Below are 23,829 nucleotides of genomic sequence, written 5' to 3'. Positions count from 1 at the left end.
CGGCTGAGGGATCTGGGGTTGTTCAGTCTAGAAAAGAGAAGGCTGAGGGGAGACCTTATCGTTCTCTACAAGTACCTGAAAGGGGGTTGTAGTGAGGTGGGTGTTGGTCTCTTCTGTCAGGTGGCTGGAGATAGGATGAGAGGAAATGGCCTCAAGTTGAGGCAAGGGAGATTTAGGTTAGATATTAGGAAAAATTTTTTTACTGAGAGGGTTGTCAAACATTGGAATGGGCTGCCCAGGGAAGTGGTTGAGTCACCATCCCTGGAGGTATTCAAAAAGCGAGTGGACAGGGTACTCCAGGGCATGGTTTAGGGGGCATGGTTAATGGTTGGACTTGATGATCTTGAAGGTCTTTTCCAACTGAAATGATTCTATGATTCTATGAATCCTTTGCTGCCTCTGTTCTGCGGAGCCTTCCCCATCTCGTGGGGACTGAGGAGAAGAGCAGTGCCAAGAGGTTACCCGCAGTGTGTCTGTGTTGGTGACAGGCTTAACATCATGACTCATTGCTGGAGAAAATTCAGCTAAATAGGTTGTGGCTCAAAGTAATTGACTGTGATAGAGAAATCCATGCAAAATTAATTGAAAATAAAGATTATACTAAGCCCTCAAAGCCTGTTAACCTTATATCCAAATGGGTGAATTGTTTGCGCCCAAACCCAGCAGGATTGTGCTGATTTGGAATGGCACTCAGGGTCTGCCCCCTGTGTTTTGCAGATGGTGGAAGTGAGCATGGATTTAATATGTGCTTGGTATAGTGACACTCTAGCCCACAGCTCTTCCCAGCACTGTGCACTGTTGCTCTAGCTTTGCCATAGCCTGACCTGATTTGGTTTTTAGAAGAATGGAAGTATTACAGGTTTAAGTTTTTTAAGAATATTTTTTTCCTGTTGATTGTCGTGATTTGGAAGTTAAGAGAAAAAATTATGCCAGGGTGGGGTTTTTTGTTTTATTTTGTTTTCTGGGGAATTTTTTTTTCTTTTGGGTTTTGGGGTTTTTTTTTTTGCTTGTGGCCAAGAATCCTCCCTATTGCTGTTCTGTAGTGGTTGCCTCCAAGGGCATGGAATGGAAAGAAATTGCTTTTGGTAGGCAAAAATAGAAGTGTTCCAGGAGGCTTGCAGTGGAGTGACATGACCTTGTGATGTAAAGAGCATGTGCGAAACAGCACTTAACTATGCAGACTACTTTGTTCTATGTGAAGAAGTGCCTGCAGCATTATAAAGCACCCTCAGACCTGGTTACGCTCTGTTCTGATTGCAAAGTAGCTTTATTTGGATAACTCTCTTGGAGCTAAAAATGATTTAGGTCACGGGAGAGATGGTGTGCCGGTAGAAAAGGGCTGAGACAGGAGGCAATGAAAGGAGGGGGATGGATGGTGTTATTTTTAAAGAAAGGCTTTCTAAGTTGTCATTGGTTTATGCTGTTAGTTAAAGAGATTTTTAGCAAGACTGTATCTCCTTCATTTCTTAGCTGTTCTTTCTCAGAAGGTGGAAATGGGAGGTGCTGTGTCCACTGATGCAGAGCTTCACAACCCGTGGGCTCCTGACAACAGAAATATCTCTCTGAAAATGGTCACACATCCCCAGCTCTCTGCGTCAGGAGAGTGAAATCAGGGGAGTCCAGGAGAGAAGAAAGGGGTAGGACAGCAGAGAGGGGTAAAGAAAAAAAGAGCTGAAAGTAGATCATTGTGCAGAGGAGAAAGACAAAAAGGAAGGGGGAGGACAAACAAAAAAACCAAAACAAAACTATTGTGAGCTCCCAAGGAGTGGGTGGAGGTTGACACTTTGCTCATCGATGCTCTTCAGCATCGAAGTCACATGGAAATAGAAATAATCTGCTTTGGCAATGGCAACTGCTGTCTGCAGGTAGAGCCTTGGCCTGCAGCACACAGGTTACTGCAGTCTGCAGCCTCTGCTTGCCTTTGCTGCAGCTGCAGTGATAGACAGCTGTGTCCTGGCAAAGCAATTGTTCATCTAAATTATTTATGGCATACGTGGTATTCTTTCTTTCACTGTGAGGCATTTAAAGCAGACTATTTTGTCTCTGTTTAATCCTTCAGAGGAAAGCGTGTAAAATGGAGAGTGAAAGGCAGTGATAGTAAATATGTCATTTGGGCACATTTGGAAATCAGCATGAGGGGAAAAAAATAGGAAATTTGTTTGTCATGAATGTACTTTGTCTGAGAATACAAGTTCCAGTCTGTTTTTGCTGCTGCCTGAAACCTTAGATTCAATATTAGAAATGGTTTGGTCTGAAACCTCTCTGATTTATCACTGATTTATGAGGCCATGCTTTAGGAAATCCTTTAGGGGTATGAAATCTGTCCCTGTTCACAACATACTCATGCAGATGTTTTAATTCCCAGTCATACCTGTGGGTTTGAAATTTTCTCTGGGCACAGCCTGCTGAACATGGACTGGGGAGTTTATTCTGTCCCACGAAGGCAGAAGTAGCTTTTCTACAGACTGGTGTAGTAAGAGCAGCTTTGCTGATGGCATGAACAGATGTGAAATTACCCTCTTATTCTCTGCTATGCCACAGAAAACTGCAGGTGTGGAGTTACAGTACTTAGCTCTTGGGTTGTACCTTATTTCCTGGTTCTTTGGTTATTTAGTTTTTAATCTCATATTATCATATTTTATATTATCCCTGGCCATCTCAAAATACTATTATCATATTATCCCATATTATTTTAATCCCATATATCTCTCAGGAACCTGAGAGATTTAGTTGCTGTCATTGCCTGCATTGTGGATTCAGTCCGGGTGGTTTGGGCTTTAATGTTAATGACGGCAGTTAATGCCACCAAACGCAACCTGATGTTAAATATTTTCACAAGCTTTAGTGTTTTCTGTTTGCTGTTCTCATGTGGGGAAGTCCTTCATTTATTTTCACAGAAGAAAGTAAGTTTCCCCTTGCTTGAAGGAGCAGCTCTTACACCATCCCTCTTGCCTCCTTAGCCAGGATACTGAAATTGCAGTTGGGTGATAAGGACGGTTTTTTATTCAGAAACAGAGGAAGACTTGGCAATTAATTTCTGAGAGGGCCACAAGAAGGTCACTAGGTATTCTTAGGCAGCCCTTGATCTCAATTTCTTTGGCAACTTGTGACAGGCTCTGTGGTGCGTTCCCTGTCCTCTGGCAAGCTTGATTTTGAAATCCTTTATTCTGCATGGAGAGCTCTTCTCCATCCCTTGACAAGCAAAGGAGAAGGCTGCCGGTCAGCTGCAAGACTGACACGTACATTTTCAGTTTTTGTAATTGAGTCTTTTGAGCAAAACCCGTAGGAGTAAAAAGATTTCAGAAGCTGTAGTTCTACAAATCTGACCATTGGGAGCCTATTAAACAGGAGGCTTGGGAGGGGGGACGGAGTGACCGCTCCTTGTGAGCTCGCTCAGTGTCATGAAGCTCCACCTCAGGTGCTCAGGAGGGCTTGGACTTGACAAAGCAGCCCCTGATTTTCTTTCCTCTGATAATTAAAAGTTCCATATTTCAGCACAGGTGCAGATTTTAAAGCCCGGAGGTGCCTAAAAGCACATTTGCCTCTAAAACACAGAGAGTTTTTAAGGATAAAAATTTGCTTGGGTAAATAAGTATGTGTAGGGTAAAGCCTAAGAAGGACCCTAACTGGGGTTGGATCAGGTACACAGGAGTATTTGGTGCAAGATACAGCACAAGCCATTCCCCAGGGGCAAATTGTAAAGTGTCCCAGTGCAGACTTTGCTCCAAACAGTATCTCTGAGGTGCCTCACCTTCCAGCCCTACCCCTTGGGTGCTGCTGTTACCCCACACCTTGCTGAGAGGAAAGCGTGAAGTCCTGGAGTGAGAAAACAGGTTTTTGTGATTGTTTTCATGTTTCTGTGTGCAGAAAGTGCCTTGGGCAGCAAACATTGGGCCAGTGCCTGGCTTATGGCCATGTAGTGTGATGGTCTCCCCTTTTAAATGGAACTAGAGCAGAAGTCATCTGATTAGGCTCGGATCAGCTAGAACAAAAGCAACTTTTTGTGATGACAGTCTATAATCACCACAGGGCTGTTTATAGTAACTCACTAATCTGGATCGATCAGGGTGGTGACATTCATCTCCCAGTTCATTTCAGCATGGTCTTGAACGTCAATCCAGCCTCTGCCTGTCACACTAATTGTCTTTTATCACTCTCACAGATTGCTTTTCCCTGGAGCAAAGTCCTGGTATTTTTTCATTACCACAGCAGGGAAACAAGGCTCAATGACAGGGAATGGCACTGTCTTCACTGATTTTTGCTTTTTTTTTTTAATTTGGTCCAAAGCAAAGGCTTGTTAGTGAATATTTCTAGCTGAAAACCTGTACAAAACTCATCACTACAGCATCTGTGGCTTCCCAGGAGCCCACGAAGCAACATGACGGACAGCTCTCACGTGTTGGTCCGAACTGACCCATGCCTTGTTCCAGCTGCTGGCTCTGTCTGGCTTCCTTATAATAGTTGCATTTTTAACAGTCTGCTCCAAAACAAAACAGACACCTATTTTCTCCAGCGTTTAGAGTTCTGATTTGCTCCATGATTTTAAATTTATTCTTTGGTTTAACAAAGCAAGGAACAAAGTAACCAGCAGCAGACTTGCTAAGCTTCCTTCTGCCTCATTCTTGGGCTGAAATCCTGGGAACTGTGTGAGTATTTGCTCTCATTCTCTCTGGGTTTCCTGGCCTTGTACCCCCTTTCTACCCTTCCTTTCTACACCCAGCGTGTGCATTTCATCAGCTTTTGGAGATCACCAGGGAATGTCCGTGTAGAAGAACGGGCAAAGGTAAAAGGATGAAATCCTGGTAAGGGTTTCATGTCAGTGTATCTTTGTACATTCTTGTGGGGAGTTTAGCATCAGCTGATGGACCATGGGTCATTGTGTATATTCTTACACCTTTCAGATTCAGCAAAATGGATGACCTCAGGGGACCCTCTTGCCTCCCTCTTCAAAAAGAAGCAAGGTAACTTTCTTCCAAAGTCATTGATACCGTGAAGCAAATATCTAACTGTATTTGGGAGAATGTGTGTCTGTAACATTTGACTCGGCAGCCTTGGCTGCAGGTGCCTGGTCTGCATGCGCAGGTGGTGGATTTGGGTTCTCGCACACCAATTTTAAGTGTGGCCCTAATCACTGGGGGGGGAACACCGATAACACAGCTATGCGGGTCGTTGTATTCCAGAAGTATGTCAGGCCAACCTACACAATTGCAACAAGCACAGCATGAATTTGTGCATTTTGCACTGTCTAATCACTATGTGCTCATCCCTTGTAATTCCTGCTAAATATTCACAATTCCATGGCTGCCAGGTTGTATCAAGAACCAAAGCTCCTGGGAAATCCTGCTGCTTTCAAATACATAAAGATAATTTTTGAGTCGGAGGCAAATGCAATTCGTATTACTTTGGTCACATTTGGCATATGTTCCCGAGCCTAAAGATGCAGCATGACTCACTAGGGATCACCGGAGCACTTGGAAAACCAGCCAGAGGAGATCCTAGCAGGCTGAGCACTTATAGAAATGAGTGCCTTGGAAGAGGAATACATATTGTTTCCATGCGAGTTTTATACCAAGGCAGTACACGAGAAAAAGCACAAACCACCTGCACATCCCTCTGCCCTTCCTGCAGAAGGATGTTGAACACATTTAGAAATGTGAAGCCGTTACTCCTCCCATATGGTTTATTGAGGATCTCAGTTTTCAAAGCATGAGTAGCAGTGAGGCCCGTTATTCTTTCCGACATGCAAAAGGCACAAGAAAGTCATCAATGTGATTCTGTGCAAAGTGTCTCTAAGAAAACACACAGCGAGGAAATGACAGAAAAGAGCCCCCGATGGAAGAGAAAGCCAAAGTGCCTTCAGGAAAGTGCTGAAAAGTTCTGAAAATGGTCATACTTTTTCAGAGTCCAGATATGCTCAGTCGGTGAAAGATGCTTTGCAAATCCGTGAAAGAAAACTCAAGCGACAGAGCCAAAAGGCTTAAAACAATAATCTCCTTCATGTGCCAAAAGTCAGGATGGAAGTCGAAATTATTTCTCTCAGGAAAAAAGTGCGGCAGTTAAAGACAGACATTAAATTCTTTAAAAAAAAGCCCACCAAAACCAGACGTAGAAAGTGGATACATTCTAAAAGCAGCTCAATAAAAAATATTCCTTTTAATGAAAATAATTTTAAAAATGGATACTTGAAGAATGCAAATCCACCTTGACTGTGACCAGCTACTGCACCCTGCTCCCAGGAAAGCCTCCGAGCACAACAACACAACGCCTTCTAGAAGAAGAAAGTCCCCGCTATCTGCATGTGTGAAATGTGGCCAGTGAACAATTTGGAAACACAAACGTACAGGACCGAGTATCCGAGTCCCATTAGTTAACTTGGGCGTCAGGAAACTTCCTGGGGTTCCTGCCTCTCCCACTGGAGCCGGCCGGTGCCGGAGGCGGTGTCGCTTCCCGGTGAGCACGGCTGAGCCTGTGAACCCCTGAGCCTCTCGCTGGAGTTGAATACTTAAACCTAAAAAAGGCATTTACAAGTTGACGCATTTTTTTGTTGTTGTTGTTGTCTTATTTCCTTGCAGTATACGTTTCTACTTCTAGACTATGGAATGTTACATTAAACAATATAATTATTCATTACCTTGCTTCAAATTTCATTACAGTTACTGAGGCTTCATCATAATTTCACACAGCACAGAGACACCAAACTAAACACCAAGCAGCCAGCACTAGATGTATTTTTTCTTTAAGTACCAATAAGCAAAATACCCCATTCCCCCTAGAGATCCCATCAGGAAGGAGGCTCCGAAGAAGGAGGGAGGTTTCCGCTTGACCAGCCTGAAGGCATTGGGTACCACTGCGGAGAGGAGCGTGGTATGTATATCTCCCAAAACTTTCCTGAAGGCGAAGCGTTTTTGTATCCTGTCAAAGAAGGACTGTAGGTTAGGTCTGCTGCCATCTTCCCAGTATTTCTTAGAGAGTCCCAGAAACTTGAGGCGGTGCAGGGTGGCTCCTAATAAGACATCGGCCAAAGTAAAGACGCATCCGCAGAGCCAAAGTTCACACTTTTGCCCTGGAGAGAGAGAAGTAGGTAGGATAAGAAGAAACCCTTGGGTGGGCACCTAAAGGCTTGCTCAAAAGATCCACAAAGGCAGGAGCATTTGCATTGGACCTGGAGTGCTTTTTCTCAGTGCTCTGATATCCCAAGAAATCAGACCCCTTCTACCAGGCTATGTGATGGAGGATATGGGGGGGCCACAAAGCTGGGAATATGAGATTATCATTTATAGCCCACATGAAGATACAAATCGCTGTCTGCAAAATGGCTCTGCTACCTCTCTGAAGTCAAGAGCAGCAGGAGATGGCATCGTCCCATACACTAGAGGCCCCTGGAAAAGGGCCCTTAACCCCCCCTTGAAGGAAGGTGTGGTGCAGTGACCCCTTCTGCTGTGTTAGTGCTCGGGGAGAGCAGCAGTGTTTGTCCTTGGCTGTACTGGGAGCTGTTTCAGGAGTGTCATGTTAACTTGTCCTATTTTAAGGATGCAAGAAATCCTCAGGAATCAAAACCATTTGCTGGCCCAGTCTGGCTGCTCTCCCAGTGCGCTGTTGGGGAGGTCCTGCCTCTGTCCACTCTCCTGCACCGGGGACCCTGCTCCAGGACACCAAATCTGGCAGCACATCTGTGCTGAGACAGGTTTTCGGGGGAGGCAGAGATCAGTGTGAATGCTGGTCATGAGGAAGGATGCTAAAGCGTTGACGGCCCCTGATAATGGGTGACCCTGGAAATAACCTCACCAGAGAGATGTCCAGGAATAAACCAAGCTGTTGTTAGGCTGCAAGAGGCGGGCTCAGGCCAGGATAGTGTTAAACACTCCTCTGCTGCCCTTTCAATGCTAAGGAGCAGGGCTAGGATGGAGCTAAGGCAGATGAAGGGAGGTGTAGGTAAGGAAGAACAACAGAAGGGGCACAAAACCTGGCCCCATCCAGCCTGAGCCCCCGGCTTTGCACCAAATCCTTAATTTTGGGGCTCTTCCACTGTCCTGTGGCTGCTATATCAGGGAAGGAGAGAGAGGCACCTTTATTGCACCCCTGTGCAGGCATTGGTGCTGTAGGGTTGCCTGCAGAGCCAGGCCAGTGGAATTACTGGTAATTAACAGCCCTCATTTGTAGCTGCTTGGCAGCCTGCCTAATCTGGCTAGAGGCACAGCCCAGGTGGACAGATTGCCTGTGCCTAATTAGTCAATAAATGTTTTCAGTGACTAATGAATTGTGGGGGTTCTGTGGGGACCCTGAGGATGCTTTGGCTCAGAGGTAAGGGAAATGGTGCTGAGGTGGCTGCCTTGCTCCCAGGCACTGCTGCGGGTGAAGGAGAAAGCACATGTGAGGATGGCGACTTTGGGAGAGAGCCATGATCCGGCCCTACCCCTCTTGGCTCTGGGCTTGCACCCGCTGCTGAGACCTGGACCCAGCTGTGGGGTGCCCCAGCCCCTTGCACCCCTTCCCAGCACCAAGGTGGGGCAGAAGCACAGGCAAAGGCAACTCGTCCCCTTTGCATCCGTGGCAACCCCAGTTTGGACCAGCCTGTCCCAGCCGAATGGGGTGCCTGTGGCAGAGGGTCGCCCTGTGCTCCTGCAGCATCTCCCACCCTCCTCCTGCCTGCCCTGCCCTGCCCTGCCTGCATCGCTGCGCCTCCGGCCGGCAGCCTGGGCTGCGTGGGAGGAGAGCTGCTGCACTGCGGCTCCTGGGAAATTGCCAAAGGGCTGGTGCTTGTGCCTGCTGCTGAGATTCTGACCTGGCTGTGGGCACGGTGGGGGGAGTTTGGGGGGCAGGAGCAGCATGCAAGGACCAAAGGCAGCGGAGTGCCCAGGTGCCGGCAGCAGCAGCAGCCACCCCTCTGCTCCAGGCACCCAGGATGTCCTCCAAGGGCACCTCATTAGACTGAATTCTGCTGAGCTATCCCAGCTCTCAGATTAGTTAATGAGAGTGTTCGTTGGAGGCAATTAGGGCAACGCAGGGTGCTGCTGTGAATGCATCAGGGCTCTCGGCAAATCCCCAACCCAGTGCCTTGCAGGGCCCGATCTCGGCATCTCCGAGGGCCCTTTGGTGCGGCCCCAAGTGTGACGCAGGACTCCCCATGGCTGAGGCCAGCCCCAAGGGCAGGGGCAGCTGCAGGGCCGTCCCCTGATTAACTGCATCTGGGCTCTGCTCCGGACTTGGCACCGCGGCGCTGGCAGCCACCAGCCATCCCGGGGCTGGGGTTATGAGCCCTGCCAGCAATGGGGACAGGAGGGTGATGGCGGGACAAGTGATGCCCAGCTGTGCCCATGCATCCCTGTCTGCCAGGGCACTGGGGTGGCTCTTGGCAGGCACCCAGCAGCATGTGTTTGATGTTGGGGATGGCTGGTGTTGTTGCTCTCTCCCACTTGCTGGCATTTGACGCAAGTCCTGTAAAGGCTCCCACCCCTCCAGGGCCTCTCAAATTCCCATCAGGTTTCCCTGCCTGTGCTCCGCTGAGATATGCAGCAGTCCCATGGCCAGGGGGGTTGGCTGCAGGACATGTCCCCAGCCCTGCGCTTTTGTCAGCCTGTGCTCCTCATGGTGCAACAGCTTGGGGCCAGCCCGCTCCTTCCTGAACCAGCCAGGGCATCAGTCACTGGCAGCCCCTCACTGGGGCAGAGGGGACCTGCCACCACCCTGCGATGACTTTCGAGCTCCCACAGAGCAGCTATGAGGACAGAGGTCCTGCTGTCCCCTTTGGCAAGGGGTGCGGGGGCTCCCCAGAGCAGGGGTGGTTTGCCAGAGGTTAGTAAGACCACAGCTGCAACGACATTGGTACACCCAAAAACGGTGGTTGCCCCGTGGGGATGTTCATCAGGTGCAAAGCCATCAGCTCTTCCTGGCGTTGCACCTCGGTCTTGTGTGGAAAAACACCCCATAAATGCAGCCCAGCACCTACCTTGGTACTCCAGTTTCCTCTTCTCCAGCTCGGCCTCAATCTGGTCTAGCACCATCCCCAGTTCACCAAGGATCTTCTTCAAGTAGTTCACGTTGTCATGCTCCAGGATCTTGGCCTGGGTGGAGAGTGGGATTAGGGTGGGGGATGGATGGATGGACGGATGGACAGACATGTGTCCCTGCAACCATGCAGGGACACGAGGCACCAGGTGCCCGTGGCAGGTCCATGGGTCATGTCCCCCCACCGCCAGAGATGTGTGTGGCTTTGACCTACTTACCATGAGTTTCTTCTGCTTGGAGAGGTAGGGCTCTGAGAGCTGTGGCTCCTCGTCATGGTCCAGCTTCATCAGCTCCATGCTGGCATTAGCTAAATGTCCTGGGGGGAGACAGAGGGGCTGGGGGGGCTGTGTTTGGCAGGGGTCAGGATGACCTTGTGTCCGGTAGCAAAGCACCTTGTCCTGCATGCAAAATAGCATTGTGGCACCAAACAAAACACCCCAGAGAGTTTAAATGGGCCAAATTCACGGTTTGCTGCTGCTGTGCTGCCATACAGGTGGGTGGCTGGGGCATCGCATGCTCTCCCGAGGGCACGTGGTTTCTTCAACCCTCCCATCCGCTCACGGCAGGCAGCACTGGCTGCGGGGTACAGCAGATCCCCCTCCCTGGCTGTGGCCAGTCCCAGCCCTGTGGGTTTCAGGGTGGGTTCAGCTCTCTGTTTCCTTTGCTGGATTCATATTAGAGCTGCCAGCAGATCTCTGTGTCTTACTGTTTTAAGAACAACCCCGAGCTTCCCCATAACCTGGTTCCTGCAGCTCCATCCCCAGCAGGTCAATCCTTTGGGATGTCTGAGCTGGCTGCCCACGTGTGGGTGTGCGTGCAGAGCGGCACGGGGGGGGGATGCTCCCTCCCGAATGAAGCTGTCCTGCCCGGCTCGGTGTCTGGGGATGCAATTTAGTAGTGTGGAGCCCATCGCGAGCATGGGAGAAACGCCCACCCTCCTCCCTCCTGGGGCATGGGGAGGATGCAAAGGGCTTTGTGCAAGGGAGCTAACGGAGGGAAAGGAGCAGAGTAAATGGAAGAAGAGAATACGAGATGCAGAGTAACACCTTAGGGACGACATAAATTACCCGAAGCTGGGCTAATCTCTTCCTGCCAGGGACCATCTGTCTGTCCCTCCTGGTCCCTCCAACAAGGGCTTGGCTCTGCCAATGCGTGGGTGTGGGAGGTGCCAGGGCTGGCTGGGGCGGCAGCCAGCAGCAGGCTGTACACTGCCACAAAATGGTGAAACTCCCTGTTTTCCACCACGAGCCTTGAAGCTCGTGCTTGCTAAGGCTCCCAGCCAGCTCTCCTGGGGCTGTAACTCAGAGGGAAGCCTGGATATCACCCCAGTTTCGTTCCGCTGTTCCCCTTGGGAGAGCCTGGCCCTTGGTTCACCGTCTCCTTGGGTCACAACTGCATGGATTTGCCTCAGTACCCACTGCAACGGGGCAGCCCAACCATTGCCTGGGCATAGGGGATGTGCTGGGGAGGAAGGGCACCACAGGCACTGGGGCATCCCACAGACCTGCCCATAGCGCCTCTGTTGCAATGGCTTGGGAAAAATGCCACCATTGAGGAGGTTTGGACAGGGAGATATTTTTAATGACCTCGGCAGAGTGCTGGGGAGGTGATGCAAGGCAGACGGGGTCTGAAGCCATCGCAGCAGGACCCTTTGGGGAGGGGATGGGCTCTGCACCCTGCATCTGCCCAAGGTTTGGGGGAGGAGGTGGTGCTTTGTGACATGGAGAAAGCCGCCTGTGCAGGCTGCCAGCAGAGGCAGGGCAGACCATGGGATACACCTCAGGAACAGCCTATTTCTCTTTGTGGCTGAGTGCATCCCATTTCAGAGGGACCATTTGTGAACTAGGCAGCTGAAGGGACAGTGGGAGGGGAACAGTGTTTGCTACAGGTGCCATTTGGGGCCGAAGCCTAAAGGAAGGGAGAGACATGGGGCATGCCAGTGCCCTCCTAACAAGGTCACTTCTCTGGCAAGGGACTCTCTCCAGGAGCAATCCTTGCTGTTGAGTTATATTAAGCATCGTCAATGTTTCATGAGCACTTGAAGGTCAGGTACACAGTCTTATGCCGATTCATCCACTATCTGCAACTCTGGCTGTAGTCACCCACCTCTGCCCTTAGAGCTATTGGAGGGAGAGGGGATGTGCAGGAGAGGGGATCTGCAGGAGAGGGAGCAAATTCATGTGCCCTAGAAAGAGCTCGGCGAGAAGCCTGCATGGCCCATGGGAGCCTGGACACCCCCAGGGCTAGGAAGCCTCTACAGGGTGCCTGCAGCTCCCAGATTAGCTGTGCTTTGCCATTTCCCAGCTCTGTCCCTGCCTGCGTTGGTGGAAAGGGGAGACGAGCAAGAGCAGGGTAGCTGGCCGGGCTGCAGAGCCAAACTGAGCCTAAAGGAAGGGCTGGGGGAGCCGTCCTGCTGGCGCCGGCCCTGGGCAGCCCCGCTGGAGAGGCAACTTACTGCGGATCTCAGCGGTCGCGTACTTTGGGATCATGGAGTCAGTGGTGAGCTCAGGGTGCAGGATGCAGCCGTGTGTGTAGGCGTCCATGGGGAGGGAGTCCAGCAGCTCCCGGTACTGCAGCACCCGTGAGTGCAGCAGGCTGCCCGGCTCGGGGATCAGCTGGGTGACGTTTTCTGCGAGGGCAAAGGGAAAGCTGTTAGCAGGACCCAGGGGGGCTCAGGCACTCATGAGTGGCTCATTAGCCTGCACTGGACACCAGTGTGCAATCCTGCTTGAGCTACCTCTACGCAGGGCTGGCTGTGGCAGTGCATTAACTCAAAACCATACCCCATACTCTGCCCTCTCCACTCAGCCCATCCCGGCCAGGAGCGCATCCAGGCCGTGCCCAGAGATCAGCAAACCTGCAGGACCACAGGGACATGTACGCATGTAAATACCCACACCCGCAGCCCCCGTGTCCACAGGAGCTCAGGGTAGCAAGCTCTTCATCTCTGCAGCCCCCGAATTTGTACACTGTCGTTTCACATCTCTTAGAAGGGGAACAAAATCTTCCCATTCTGCAGAAAAGAGCTAAAACACGGGGATTTGAGTTTGGGATCTCCTGAGTTACGCACTCGTTACGCCAGTGGCGATGAGATACCTAATTCTCTTGGGCTTCCTTGAAAATCCCATTCAAAATCGGTAATCAGGGAGTAGATGACCAAAGAAGGAGCCCAGCACGTCTTCCCTGGGCGCTCAGCCGGTGCCTCAGCTGCAGGAGCATCCCTCGCCCCAGCTGGCTTGGAACCTCCCTTGCCTTGTTGGGTTTGTTTTATTCATCTTTTGCGGAGGGCAGTTTGTATCCAGCTCTTTTTATTACACTTTCAGCTCAGAAGACACGGTGGATGACACCACAAGGAGCAAAATGTTGCTCTTGTCTCCAAGAATATCAGGTCCATTTTTTTATGGGATCATAAAGGTTTATGGCATTTTCAGGTAGCGTTTAATAGGTAGTGAGTAAATTTACCACCAGGACTCAGTACACCCAGTTGCCCACATGCCGTCCGCAGTGCAGGGCTCACCGCACACCGGCATCTTGGGCTGAGTTAAGGCACATCAGCAGAAGGACTTTGGCAGATGTGGCCAACACGGCTCCTTAACTAAGGGCCTGAAATGAGAGGTCTGCCCAGCCCCACTGCCGGCGGCAGGAGCAGGACTGCGGGCACAGCCTGGCGATGCCTGCTCAGCAGAGACGCACAGCTCGCTCTGCCCTGGGCCAGGCGGCATCATGCCTGCCGGCACCTGCGGCTGGACAGGAGCCAGGGAAATTTTGGCAGCTCCTGTATTGCAAAACTCCTAACATCTCTGATTCAGGGCTGCCTCTGACTGATGGGCATCAGCATTACTGTCCCCTGAGCAAGGGGAGGTTTTGGTAGCTCCTCCCTGCCCGCGGGCTGCTCGCTGCCTGCACTGCCTGAACTCCAACTCTCCAAGCAGGGATTTTCCACCTGAGAAAAAGCAATCAGCTGAATGAAATAATAATAACTGACCTATAGCCTGTGTGCTCCTTCCATAGGACTCCTGGCCAGCACCTGATGGGCAGGCTGGGACCAAGGCTGGAAACCAGCACATCCAGAGCGACTGCCCTGTGCAGCAGCGAGACGGAGCAACCACAATGAAATAGCAGCATGCTGGCCGCCAGCCCGTGTCCTTCAGCACATCCCAGGGAGGTTTTTCGGTGGGATGGTGCTCGCCCTGCCTTTGCACGCCACGGCAGACCTGCACATATGGGCTGCTGTTGCATATACTCCGCAAGGGATAGGCCGTGCAAAGGTGGGATGGGGGGAGGCTCAGAAGGATGGGGCTGGGGGTGCAGCCCTTGGAGAAGCCCCTCGCCCAGGCTCTGAGAGGCATTGCCACCGGCCAACTCACCAGTGGTTTCTTGGCACTGCTGGGTGGTGCCCTAGTGAGGAGCACCCTCACAGGTCCTTATCGGCACTATTCACGGCTTTTTTGGGGAAAGAAAAACATTGCTCATCACACCACCCTTCACTGATAGCTGACACTCAGTTTGTGTGTAAGCAACTGAAAAAGACCATGCTCCCGACCCAGGGGAAAATGTAACTCAGTGAATACACCTTTTTATAAAGGCATTTTCAAGCTCTTCACGTTTCTGCAAGTTGGGTGTTTCCCCCTCGGACCAAAGCCATGGCATCCTGATAATGCTTTTGCCAACTAGCGCTGGTGGGCAATGGCTCGGAGCAGAGCACACAGCAGGGAGTGATGCTCTGGGCCCTCTTCCCTGGAGCTTCCCCTCTCCATTTTTCAGTGAAAAGGTAAGAAATTGCACCTGGCTGGAAAATCTCAATGACAGGAGTTTCCCAGTGCACGGGCAGCACTGTGTCCCCCTCCCGCTGGGGACAGCCTGTTGTCACATATGCCGGAACACCTGCCCTTCACAGAGACCGGCTGAAGCTGCTGCGCAGTGTGGGGTCCACAGAGAGATGTTCCCCGCTGCCCCTCGGCCCCTCGGCTGCCACCAGGCAGGAAAGTGGCTGCCGTTCCCTGAGAGCCGCTGCCAGCGTGGGCTCCTCCTGACCGATCCCATCCCCGCTGCCCTGCCGGCGAGTAAGCGTTGTGCCTCCATCGAGCAGCACCACCGTGGCGGGGCTGGGAGAGGACAGCAGCTGAGCTGGCAAGACGCCCTTGCTTTGGGAGCTATTTTGAGATGTTTTTGATGTCTCTCTTGCAGGGGGGATGGATGCTGGGGCGAACGTCGTGATGGCACAGCCTGAGCTCCCTGCTTAGCTTTGAAGCCTCCTCAGTGGAGGGTCCCAGCCCGACAGCCTGCAGATTTGGGGAAATGAGGGCGAAGGGATGTGTGATGCCAGGGAGAGGCTGCTTGTCGCAGCAGCCCTGCAAATAGCCACCTTCGAGCACCATCTCAGCATCCTGGTGCACCAGGCTCAGCTGGCTGCTGACTGCAGCCCTGCTCTGGGGGGGAATACAAGCTTCCCTCTCCTGGCTGTCCCTTCCTCTGGGTTTGTGTCACATCATCCTCCCGTGGTCCCCAGACCCACTGGCTTTGTTTGACTTTAAAGAGGCAGTTTTCTCTGAGGCACAGCGGCACCGGGGATGGCAGGGTCCCCTGCCCACAACCAGTGGCACAGGGCTCATAGAGGAAGGGGAGAGGGAAGCAGCACCCAGCTCAAAGGCACCTTGTCTCAGCGGGGCCACTTACAGGGAGTTACCAGGGTTTTTGTACCATTACCCAATGCCAAAGGTAGCTAAACTCAGAAGTACTCCCATGGGCCGTGCCCCAGCTGTGGCTCTGGTGAGATGCCACCACGCACAAAGGGAATGGGGGGAAATGTTCCACTTTGGGAGCATGACCTCCAAGGCAGAAAAAGGGGGGACCCAGCTACAATTGCCCCCAGAGCCTCCCAGCAGCACTTCCAAGGAACATTTGGGGATTTCTGCTGGAAATCCTTTGTTTTCATGGGAAAACATAAAAGTTTGGGGAGGGCTGGTGGCTTGCTGGTCTTCTGGGGTAAAGCGGAAACTTCAAAGGACATTGCATTTGGCAAACAACGTCTGGATTAGAGCCAAGTTTCCCCCAAGACGCAGCCCCCCTTACCTCCCGTGAAGTTCTTCTCCATGTAGTCAATGATCTGGTTGTAATCGCTGATGATGTTGTCCCTGTGGATGATGACGGGCACCTCCTCCCCCAGGTTGAGCCGCATGAACCAGGGCTCCTTGTGCTCCATCAGGGGCATGCTGACGTCCCGCTCCTCGCAGGGCAGCCCCTTCTCCGCAATGACCAGCCGCACCTGGGGCAAGAGGCAGGGGAGAAAGGGCTGAGCCCCATGCACCGAGCTGGCCCTGAGAGCCCCACCACCACCCCATCGCACGTCCCTGGCCCTCCTCTGCCACTTAAGCACAGTGATGTGCCATGACACATGCTCATCCTGCAAGAAGCCAAGCAGCTCTTGGCATGGGGCAGCTGCAAAATCCGGGCAGCCAAGTGAGGATTTCTCTTCCCAGCAAATGGGGGAGACCCAAGCCCATCCTAACTTTGCAGTATCATGGACCACCATCCTCCCACTGGTCACTGGTGGCCCGTGTGACAGGTGGAGGGGCCAGGGGTCCTGGTGGGCTGCAAGCCCATGCCTTGGCAGCAGGCAGAGAGAGGCAGCAGCTCCCCAGCTGGGGGGAATCAGTGATGCTTCTGTGGGTCCCAGCAGAGCCCAGCACACACCTGAGGAAGAGGAAGAGGAGGAAGCAGCAGCAGCAGCAGAGGCTGCAGCAACACTACACCTTGCATGCAGTGTGTGCTACCACCTGGCTGAAGGACACCCAGATGCTAACTCAGGTATGTCCCATGCTCGGGGGTGGGAGATGGCTTTGCTGGGCATGTTATGAGCAGGAAAAAGGTTCCATTTCACGGAGGGTTTCAAGCAGCCCCTGCACAGCATCACTCTTGCTCCACTCTGCCACCGGCCTGGGGGCATCACCCATTGCCTTTGCACCTCCTGTGCCAAAACCACTGCCTTCCCCTTCCCCTGCTGCTGCCCTCCCTCAGCGCTGGGCTAGCGAGCAGCACCACTGGGGTGGCACCCACCCCTCTCACGGGTGGGAAAGCCAAGTCCAGCGGTGCGGAGGGGCAGGAGGAGGCAGGAGCGGGGCTGAAATTGGGGCACCATCCCCATCGCCCATGGACAGCCCTCAGGGCTGATCCTGCTACTTTGCTCTGTGCTTGAGACAGTGTTAAATATGCACTCAGGGATGGATTTTAGGCTTCTGGGTCATAAAAACCTGACCGTTATGAACTAAGTATGTCAAACAGGCAAAAAACCCAAACCTCAGGGGACATGAAACAGTCACGTCTTACAGAACCACTGAATGAGGGAAAAGCACTTGTTTTCCTCTAACTAGCAGCAGCTAAAAGTACAACTTAACAAATATAAGCATTTCTATGAGTACTTCAGAGTTCTGGGGAATTAGTCATTAATTATTTATAGGGCTGGCAAATTAATTTTTTCTTTTAAAGTCAAACAAGGAAAAGCCTGGGTCCCTCAACTGCAACTTGCTCTCAGGCTTTTCCTCCCAGCTGATGGATAAACCCTGGGCAGGACCACCCAGGGCATCTGTCCCCAAACTCCCCATGCTTCCCTGTTCTGCTCTCAAACAAGCTGAGGCCAACGGCCTGGCAGGAGGCAGCTGCTGGGCATGAGGCAGCGTGGGTAGGAGGGCTCAGCTCAGGGGGTAACCCCAGTGCCTGCGGGCAATGGGAGCCCCTGACAGCACCCCAGGGAGGGGTCCCAGCTGGGGGTGACAAAATGTGCTCGGACCCCCTACCCAGTCCCTGCAGCACCGGCACGGCTGCCGTGTGGCATCTTGTGTAAAAATCCAATGCTGGCTGTAAAACTCCAAAAATCTCTTTGCAGGGAGGGCCGGATCCTGGCGGGGGCTCAGGATCCCTCCCACAAACAGCCCAGTGCCCGTGGAGGGTGGTTCTGAGCAGTGCCCGGGGCAGAGCAGGAAAACCTTCACCCGCAGCCGGCTCCCAGCAAAACTCCTCTGCAGGGGGGTCCCGTGCAGCCCCTGCCGCTCCCAGCCCTGTGACGTCCATCACACCAGCCTGTGCTTGTCCACCTTCCAGCAAACGCTCTTTCCTTGCAAGTGACCTCAAAAGCAAAGCTTGAAGCGGTGCCAGGTGGCCCGGTGGCTCTAGGTGTGCATGCCCTGTCCCCAGCATCCCCAGCCCCGCAAAGGTGAGGCCGATTGTAGGAAACCCCGTACAAGAAGTGCCTTAACCGCTGCCGGCAGCCAAACGAGCAAGACAAAAAATAACAGCAAGCCCAGAGCGAGGCGGGAGAGCTGGGCACGAGCATCCCTCGCCGGTGCGGATCAGAAGCCCATTAGTCACCAGCTGCCGGCGGCGGCGAAGCCGACCATGTGCAGCCACCCTGCTGCATTGGGCATCCTCCCCTTTCTTTGTGCCCGCAAGTAGGAATGGGTGCCTCTGCCCCCTGCCTCCCCCGGCCTCCCCGCCGGGCTCAAGGGGGCCCTTGCACCGGGGGAACTTTGTGTTCCCCCCACCCCTCTGAATAGTCCGTTCCCCAGATAATATTAACGGTGTGGGAATGACGGGGGGTTTGGGGCCGGGAGGAGAAGGTCGGGTGTGCTATACAGCTGCTGTGCTGCAAAATGAGCATTTACTATTGCCTGGAAAATGTGATTTCTCGCTGGGGCACCCCAGGAACCGGATTTCCAGGGCGCTACTGCAATGTCAGGGGTAAATCGTTGCTGCGTGCCGGGGTCCGCTCCCTGGAAGGAGCCCGGCTCGGGGGCTGCCTCCCCCTCTCCCAGTGGCAGGGTGGTCCCGGGGCCCGGCTCAGCCTTTGTCTGCACTCCTGGCCGCGCCAGAGTGGGGCTGTGAGGGAGCACAAAGCCAAGGCGGCTCCCATCACGATCCCAAAGCAAAAGCAGGCTTTGGCTGAGCCCCCCCATTCCCTCCCCAGGCAGATGCTGTCAAAATGCAGAACTGCAGGTACAAAAGAGCTGCCTGGCCACAGGCTGCTGCCCTCGCCAGCCCTGGGGACGAGCCCCTCGCTCTCCCCACAAAGGGGATGCCCTGGGGACTGGAGGTGATTCCTCCCTGGGAACCCGGCCGAGCAATTATTTTTTTACCTTTTGTGAGCTGAAGGACTGGGTCCAGTGGTACAAAACCAGTCTGTCCTGGGATTTGAGAGCGGGGTCTGTCGGGTCCTGGTTTTCCTCCCCCTCCGTGGATTTCCCTGCGTCGTTCTCCAGCGCCGAGATGGGCCACCAGCTGCAGTTGGTGGGAGTAACATTATTGGGAGTCGCCATGACAGCCTGCGAGCGAGCGGGGAGAGGGACGAGGGAGCGAGCGGCACTAGCCCAGCATCACATGGGCTCCTGCCAGCAGCATCACTCCTGGGGCAGCTCCATCTCCCCGGCTGGGGTGGGCAGCGCGGGGCGGTGGGTGCCGAGGGTCACGGGAGAGGATGGTGGCAGCAGCGGCGGTGGTGTGGGTGAAATCGCAGCCCGTCCCCGCTCGTGGCGGGGCTCCCACAGAAACGCGCAGGCATCGCTTCAATAGGCGAGTCAGCAGCGGAGGCTCCTGCTGCCTGCCTGCCTGCCAGCTCGGCAATCCGGGGCAGCTCCGACCCCTGCGGCTCCTCAGGAATATTTTGCAGCAGAGATTAAGATTTTTTTTGACTCGTTTAGATATGGCAGATATGTAATAAATAGCTACATTGATGGATACTGGCTCTAAAATGTCTAGCAGGTGTCTTGCCTTCATGGAAAGAAGTGGCAATGGCCCTTTAAAGGTATTCAGTGAATTTTGGAGAGCACAGATTAATTACTGCCTAATGGGCGTTATGTAGTCTGTACCGGGGTAGAGCCCAGGAGCCCTCGCTGTGTACCAGAGCCCCGGGGTGCCGGGCCAAACCAGATGAACCCTCCTGCACCAAAGCAGGCATGGTTGGGGGTCATTTCCAGAATTAGCAGGGTGTGTCACAGTAGCAAACTGGCTGGGTTTCCATTGCTCAGGGAGCTCCAGAAGGAGCTGCTGCTCTCAGGGCGCTATGAGCATCACCCAGAGGTTTGCAGGCAATAGTGTGTAGGCAGCTGACACCTTTCTGGGCACAGTGACCTGGACATCTGGGCCTGTGTTTTATGACACTGGGCTTCGTCATGCTCCATCTCCAGCAATCTGGCAGCCTGGTGATAATTTCCCACACATGGGACTAGCCGCCAGTGCCAGGGGGTAAAACCAGCCTAGTTATGGGGGTTGTAGAGGCAGGTTTTGGAGAGGATGGAGGTGAGGGTTCTGCAGGCGCAGGGAGCCAGCTTGCGCCTCGGGGCTGCGAGAGGGCTCTGGGTGCGAACGCAGCTTCTCCATGTGTTGCTCCTATCTCCACCCACGCTGGAGCCGGTGAGGTTGGAAACAGGGGAGGGTTTGGGAGAGCTGGCTCAAGTGGGGAAACTGAGGCACACTTCGCCCAAGAGCACTGGGAGGGAGCGGGGCCAAACCGGTACCCAGCTGCATCAACGTAGCGGAAGGAGCAATTTTCTGGGGACTGGGAGGTGAAAATGAATCCTTTGGTGTCGTGATGTCCTGCTCCTGAGGGCGTGCAGGAGGGTGATGGCAGAGGGGTGAGGCGGGGAAGTGCTATGGCCTGCCCTGCCTCCTCCCTGCTTTCTCCCCCATAGGCAGCAGTCCCCCAAACCATCCTCCCTCCCCAGCCCAGGGCTTCCCAAGGGCTGCTGGAGACCCCGTGCTGGCCTCGGGGACACCCACAGGGAAAGGCTCTGGCTCGGCCTCTGCTTTGGGGCTGCAAAGTCAGGGCGGTGGCCCCCACTGCTGCAAACTCAGAGCCAGTTGGGCTTGGAACAAAGAGCTGGCCCCATCGCATGGTGCTCTCCTGCTCTCTGCTCTGCAGCCTCTCCCGCCCGCACTGCGCAGGAGAACCCTCGCTGCCCTGGAAGCATCTTTTGGGGCTCCCTTCGCCTTTGGGTTTAGGAAAGGAGCAGCTTGACCAAGCAGAAGCGGTTCTCTCCTGTGGATTGCTGTCCAGAAAGTCCCATCTAGTGGCATATTTTGTGATGAATTAATGCTGTGCCGTTGGGAATAAAAAACGACAAGTTGCTTCATCCCTCTGGGTCATGCAGGTACGTGGCGCCTCTGGAGGCACTTATTTATTTAGCTAGGTTTTGGCTTGCTAAAGTGAGCAAGGCTTGCGGGGCAGGATTGGTGCCAGCCCCCTTTAGGGGTGCCCTGACCTTGTGTGACCTTGAGAACATCCCCAGCTCTTGTCCCCAGCCTCCCTGCCTGCGAAAGGGGTCAATGCTGGGCTGCCCCGTGGGATGCTGTGTGGCTGGACCCGGTGACATTGGCAGAGCCCTGGCAAAAGGTGCCATCAGGGCAGGATTGTAGGTGCTGGCAGTTTGGAAATACACAATCTATCTGGGGTGTCTCATCTCAGAGCTGATGCAAACATTACCAGAGGAGAGAGAGCAGCCGGCCAGAGTCAGTCAGGGGACTTTGCAGGCACAGAAGCACCTTCCCTGTTTTAGGAGGAGGGGGTGGAGATCGGGCTGTAGAATCAGCTCCATTGATTTTTTTTTTTTTTTTTTTCCCCTGGTGGCCTGATTCAGTGTCTGCCAATGTAAAGCTTAGCTAGGACTCAGTTTGGCTTCTGTAAGGTGAGAAATAAATTTTATTGATCCAGGGTGCCCTTCTGCATCACGCTTCAGTGGAACTAGTCCTGAAACTAGACAGGCAAGTAACTTGTAAAGTGCTGGGTGTGGGGGGAAGCCACTGAAAAAAAAACCCAGCCTGCATCTGCTGAGATAGGAAGTAGTGAGGTGGGATTGGACCTAAGGAAAGTCCTGGGGGTGCTGCAAGCCCACTGTGCTGTCTCAGAATATTTTAGACATATTTTTCTGTAGATTGACTGGGGACACATCCTAGAGCATTTGTGGACAGAAAAAATTCCTCAGGCTTGTTGGGGCAGGTAGAGTAGCAGGCTGGGAGCAGTAAGGCTGGCAGGGCTGTGCTCAGCACTGCTTGTACTGGGCCGCCTCTGAGGCTGAGCACTGATGCTCATCCATCAAGCTAATGTGCAGGCATTCCCAGAGAAGATGCCATTTGCTAGTAAAGCTTAAGGTTTCTGGCAGGCAGCAAGCAGGAGCCAGTGAGTTATCAAAGGAGTGAAGTGGGTGAGCTGAACTGGGAAGGCTTTGAAGGAAACAGTAAGTTTGGGCTTGGGGCCTCTCTTAGAGCTCTTCGTTCCACCCAAAGCAGATGGTTTGAGCAACGGGAATGAAAGCAGCAACGCTTCAGTACGTTTGCTAAAAGCCTGATAGCTGCAGTAAAGAACCCAAAGTATCTGCCCTTCCTCTGCCTCAGGCAGTACTAGACATGCTGGAACACTAGCACAAACAGTAATTCAGGCAGAATATTAAACCAGAGTTATTGTCTCTTTTTATCCCTTTCCTTCTCCCCCCCCCTCACTACTAGTTACTTCTGTCCTGCATAGGACACTACGGAAATGGTCCCGGAGAACCTGCTCTCAGGCTCTTCCCTCCCATCCGGCCTTCTGGCAATCTGAATTCACTTCTCAGCCCTAAACTGCAGGGTGTATCTTGTACCAGTTTAACCTCCACGATTTCCCCAATTCCCTCACTCTCCCTTGACACTGCAGGTCTACTGCACATTGCCCTGCTCCACAGCTGAAAATGGCCTTGTGCCCTTCCAACATCGTTAATCACTACTAGTTTTATGTAACACCATCTTGAAGGTCTAGACACTTCCAGGGGTTTGTGCACACTTTATTAAAGAGAAGCAAGACTGTGCTCCGCAGCAGACACAACTGCACCAAGGTGACCTCGAGCCAGGCTGCCACACCATGTTTTGGGGGACAAGAGCCTCGCTGTGCCCCTTCATAGGGCTCCAGCTCCAGAGGGGAGTGGGGACAACCAATACTGGTTTTAAATAACTGTATTTGTGCATGTTAAAGATCTGTGCCCCAGCTTCGTACGCATGGACTCCAGGTCAACGCTCACCGAGAGGCAAGGTAATTGTTAAGAGTCTAAAAGGGAGAAACACTGCGACCAGCAACAATACTTTCAAACGATTTTAAAGAGGGCACAAAGCGAAAACACGAACGGGAACACGAGCAGACACCCTCCGCTGAAGCAGAAATAGCCTTTGAAAAACAGCAGCAGCAAAGATAACTAGTACTAAACATTTACATTTAAAAGCCAAGTACATATTATACCAGATTTACTGTAGGGAGAAAGAAGGGAAAGTGAAGAAAACCAAAACTGTGTGTCTGTGTGTATGCTGGATAGCGCTGGAAGAGGAAGGTGAAGGGAAGGTGACAGTGAAGTACTAACCGGAGAAAAATTAGGTATCAGTTAAATTTAATTTGAGAGTACAACCCAGTATCACATGCTAAATAACTGTATGACACTTAAGAGCAAAATAAGTTTTAGTTGTATTCTTATGTTAACTTATTTGGATTTATTTGAACTTTAAATCTGAACTTCCTGGATTCGTAGTGTAAATTTTAGGGATGATTAGAGTAAAATCTGCAGACAACGATTATCATCTAGAATGTCTGAGACTTCTCTAGCACAGAATACAAGGCCAACTGTCTACATCTGCTACAATCTATTTTTATACAACTGCTTGTGACTCCTTGGCTTGCTGACCACTAATTTTTAAGCATGTAAGTAAAAACCGCAGTATTTTACTCAAATACGGTTGTTTAGCATGTGCGTACAGCTGACGCTGAAAGCAGGCTTTTCGGTTGGTTTTTTTTTAAAAAATAGGTCTTGAGGGGAGATAAGA

At 52.5% G+C, this 23,829-nt stretch overlaps 1 protein-coding gene across 1 annotated transcript; it reads right to left on the bottom strand.

Annotated features, from left to right (window-relative positions):
* Nucleotides 1–5,662: 5,662 nt before the first annotated feature.
* GDAP1L1 (ganglioside induced differentiation associated protein 1 like 1) lies at nt 5,663–19,627 on the bottom strand. The gene is made up of 6 exons (XM_052788768.1): nt 19,134–19,627; nt 16,078–16,270; nt 12,461–12,634; nt 10,224–10,321; nt 9,947–10,061; nt 5,663–7,063 (listed from the first exon to the last, which is right to left on the bottom strand). Exons 1-6 carry the CDS (start codon nt 19,311–19,313, stop codon nt 6,720–6,722), a joined length of 1,104 nt encoding a protein of 367 aa, XP_052644728.1. The 5' UTR covers nt 19,314–19,627; the 3' UTR covers nt 5,663–6,719.
* Nucleotides 19,628–23,829: the final 4,202 nt, after the last annotated feature.

This window comes from Harpia harpyja, chromosome 1 (assembly GCF_026419915.1).
Source record: "Harpia harpyja isolate bHarHar1 chromosome 1, bHarHar1 primary haplotype, whole genome shotgun sequence".
Lineage (NCBI taxonomy): Eukaryota > Metazoa > Chordata > Aves > Accipitriformes > Accipitridae > Harpia > Harpia harpyja.
Note: the sequence above shows the minus strand (reverse complement) of the source record. Positions and strands in the feature narration are given on the sequence as shown.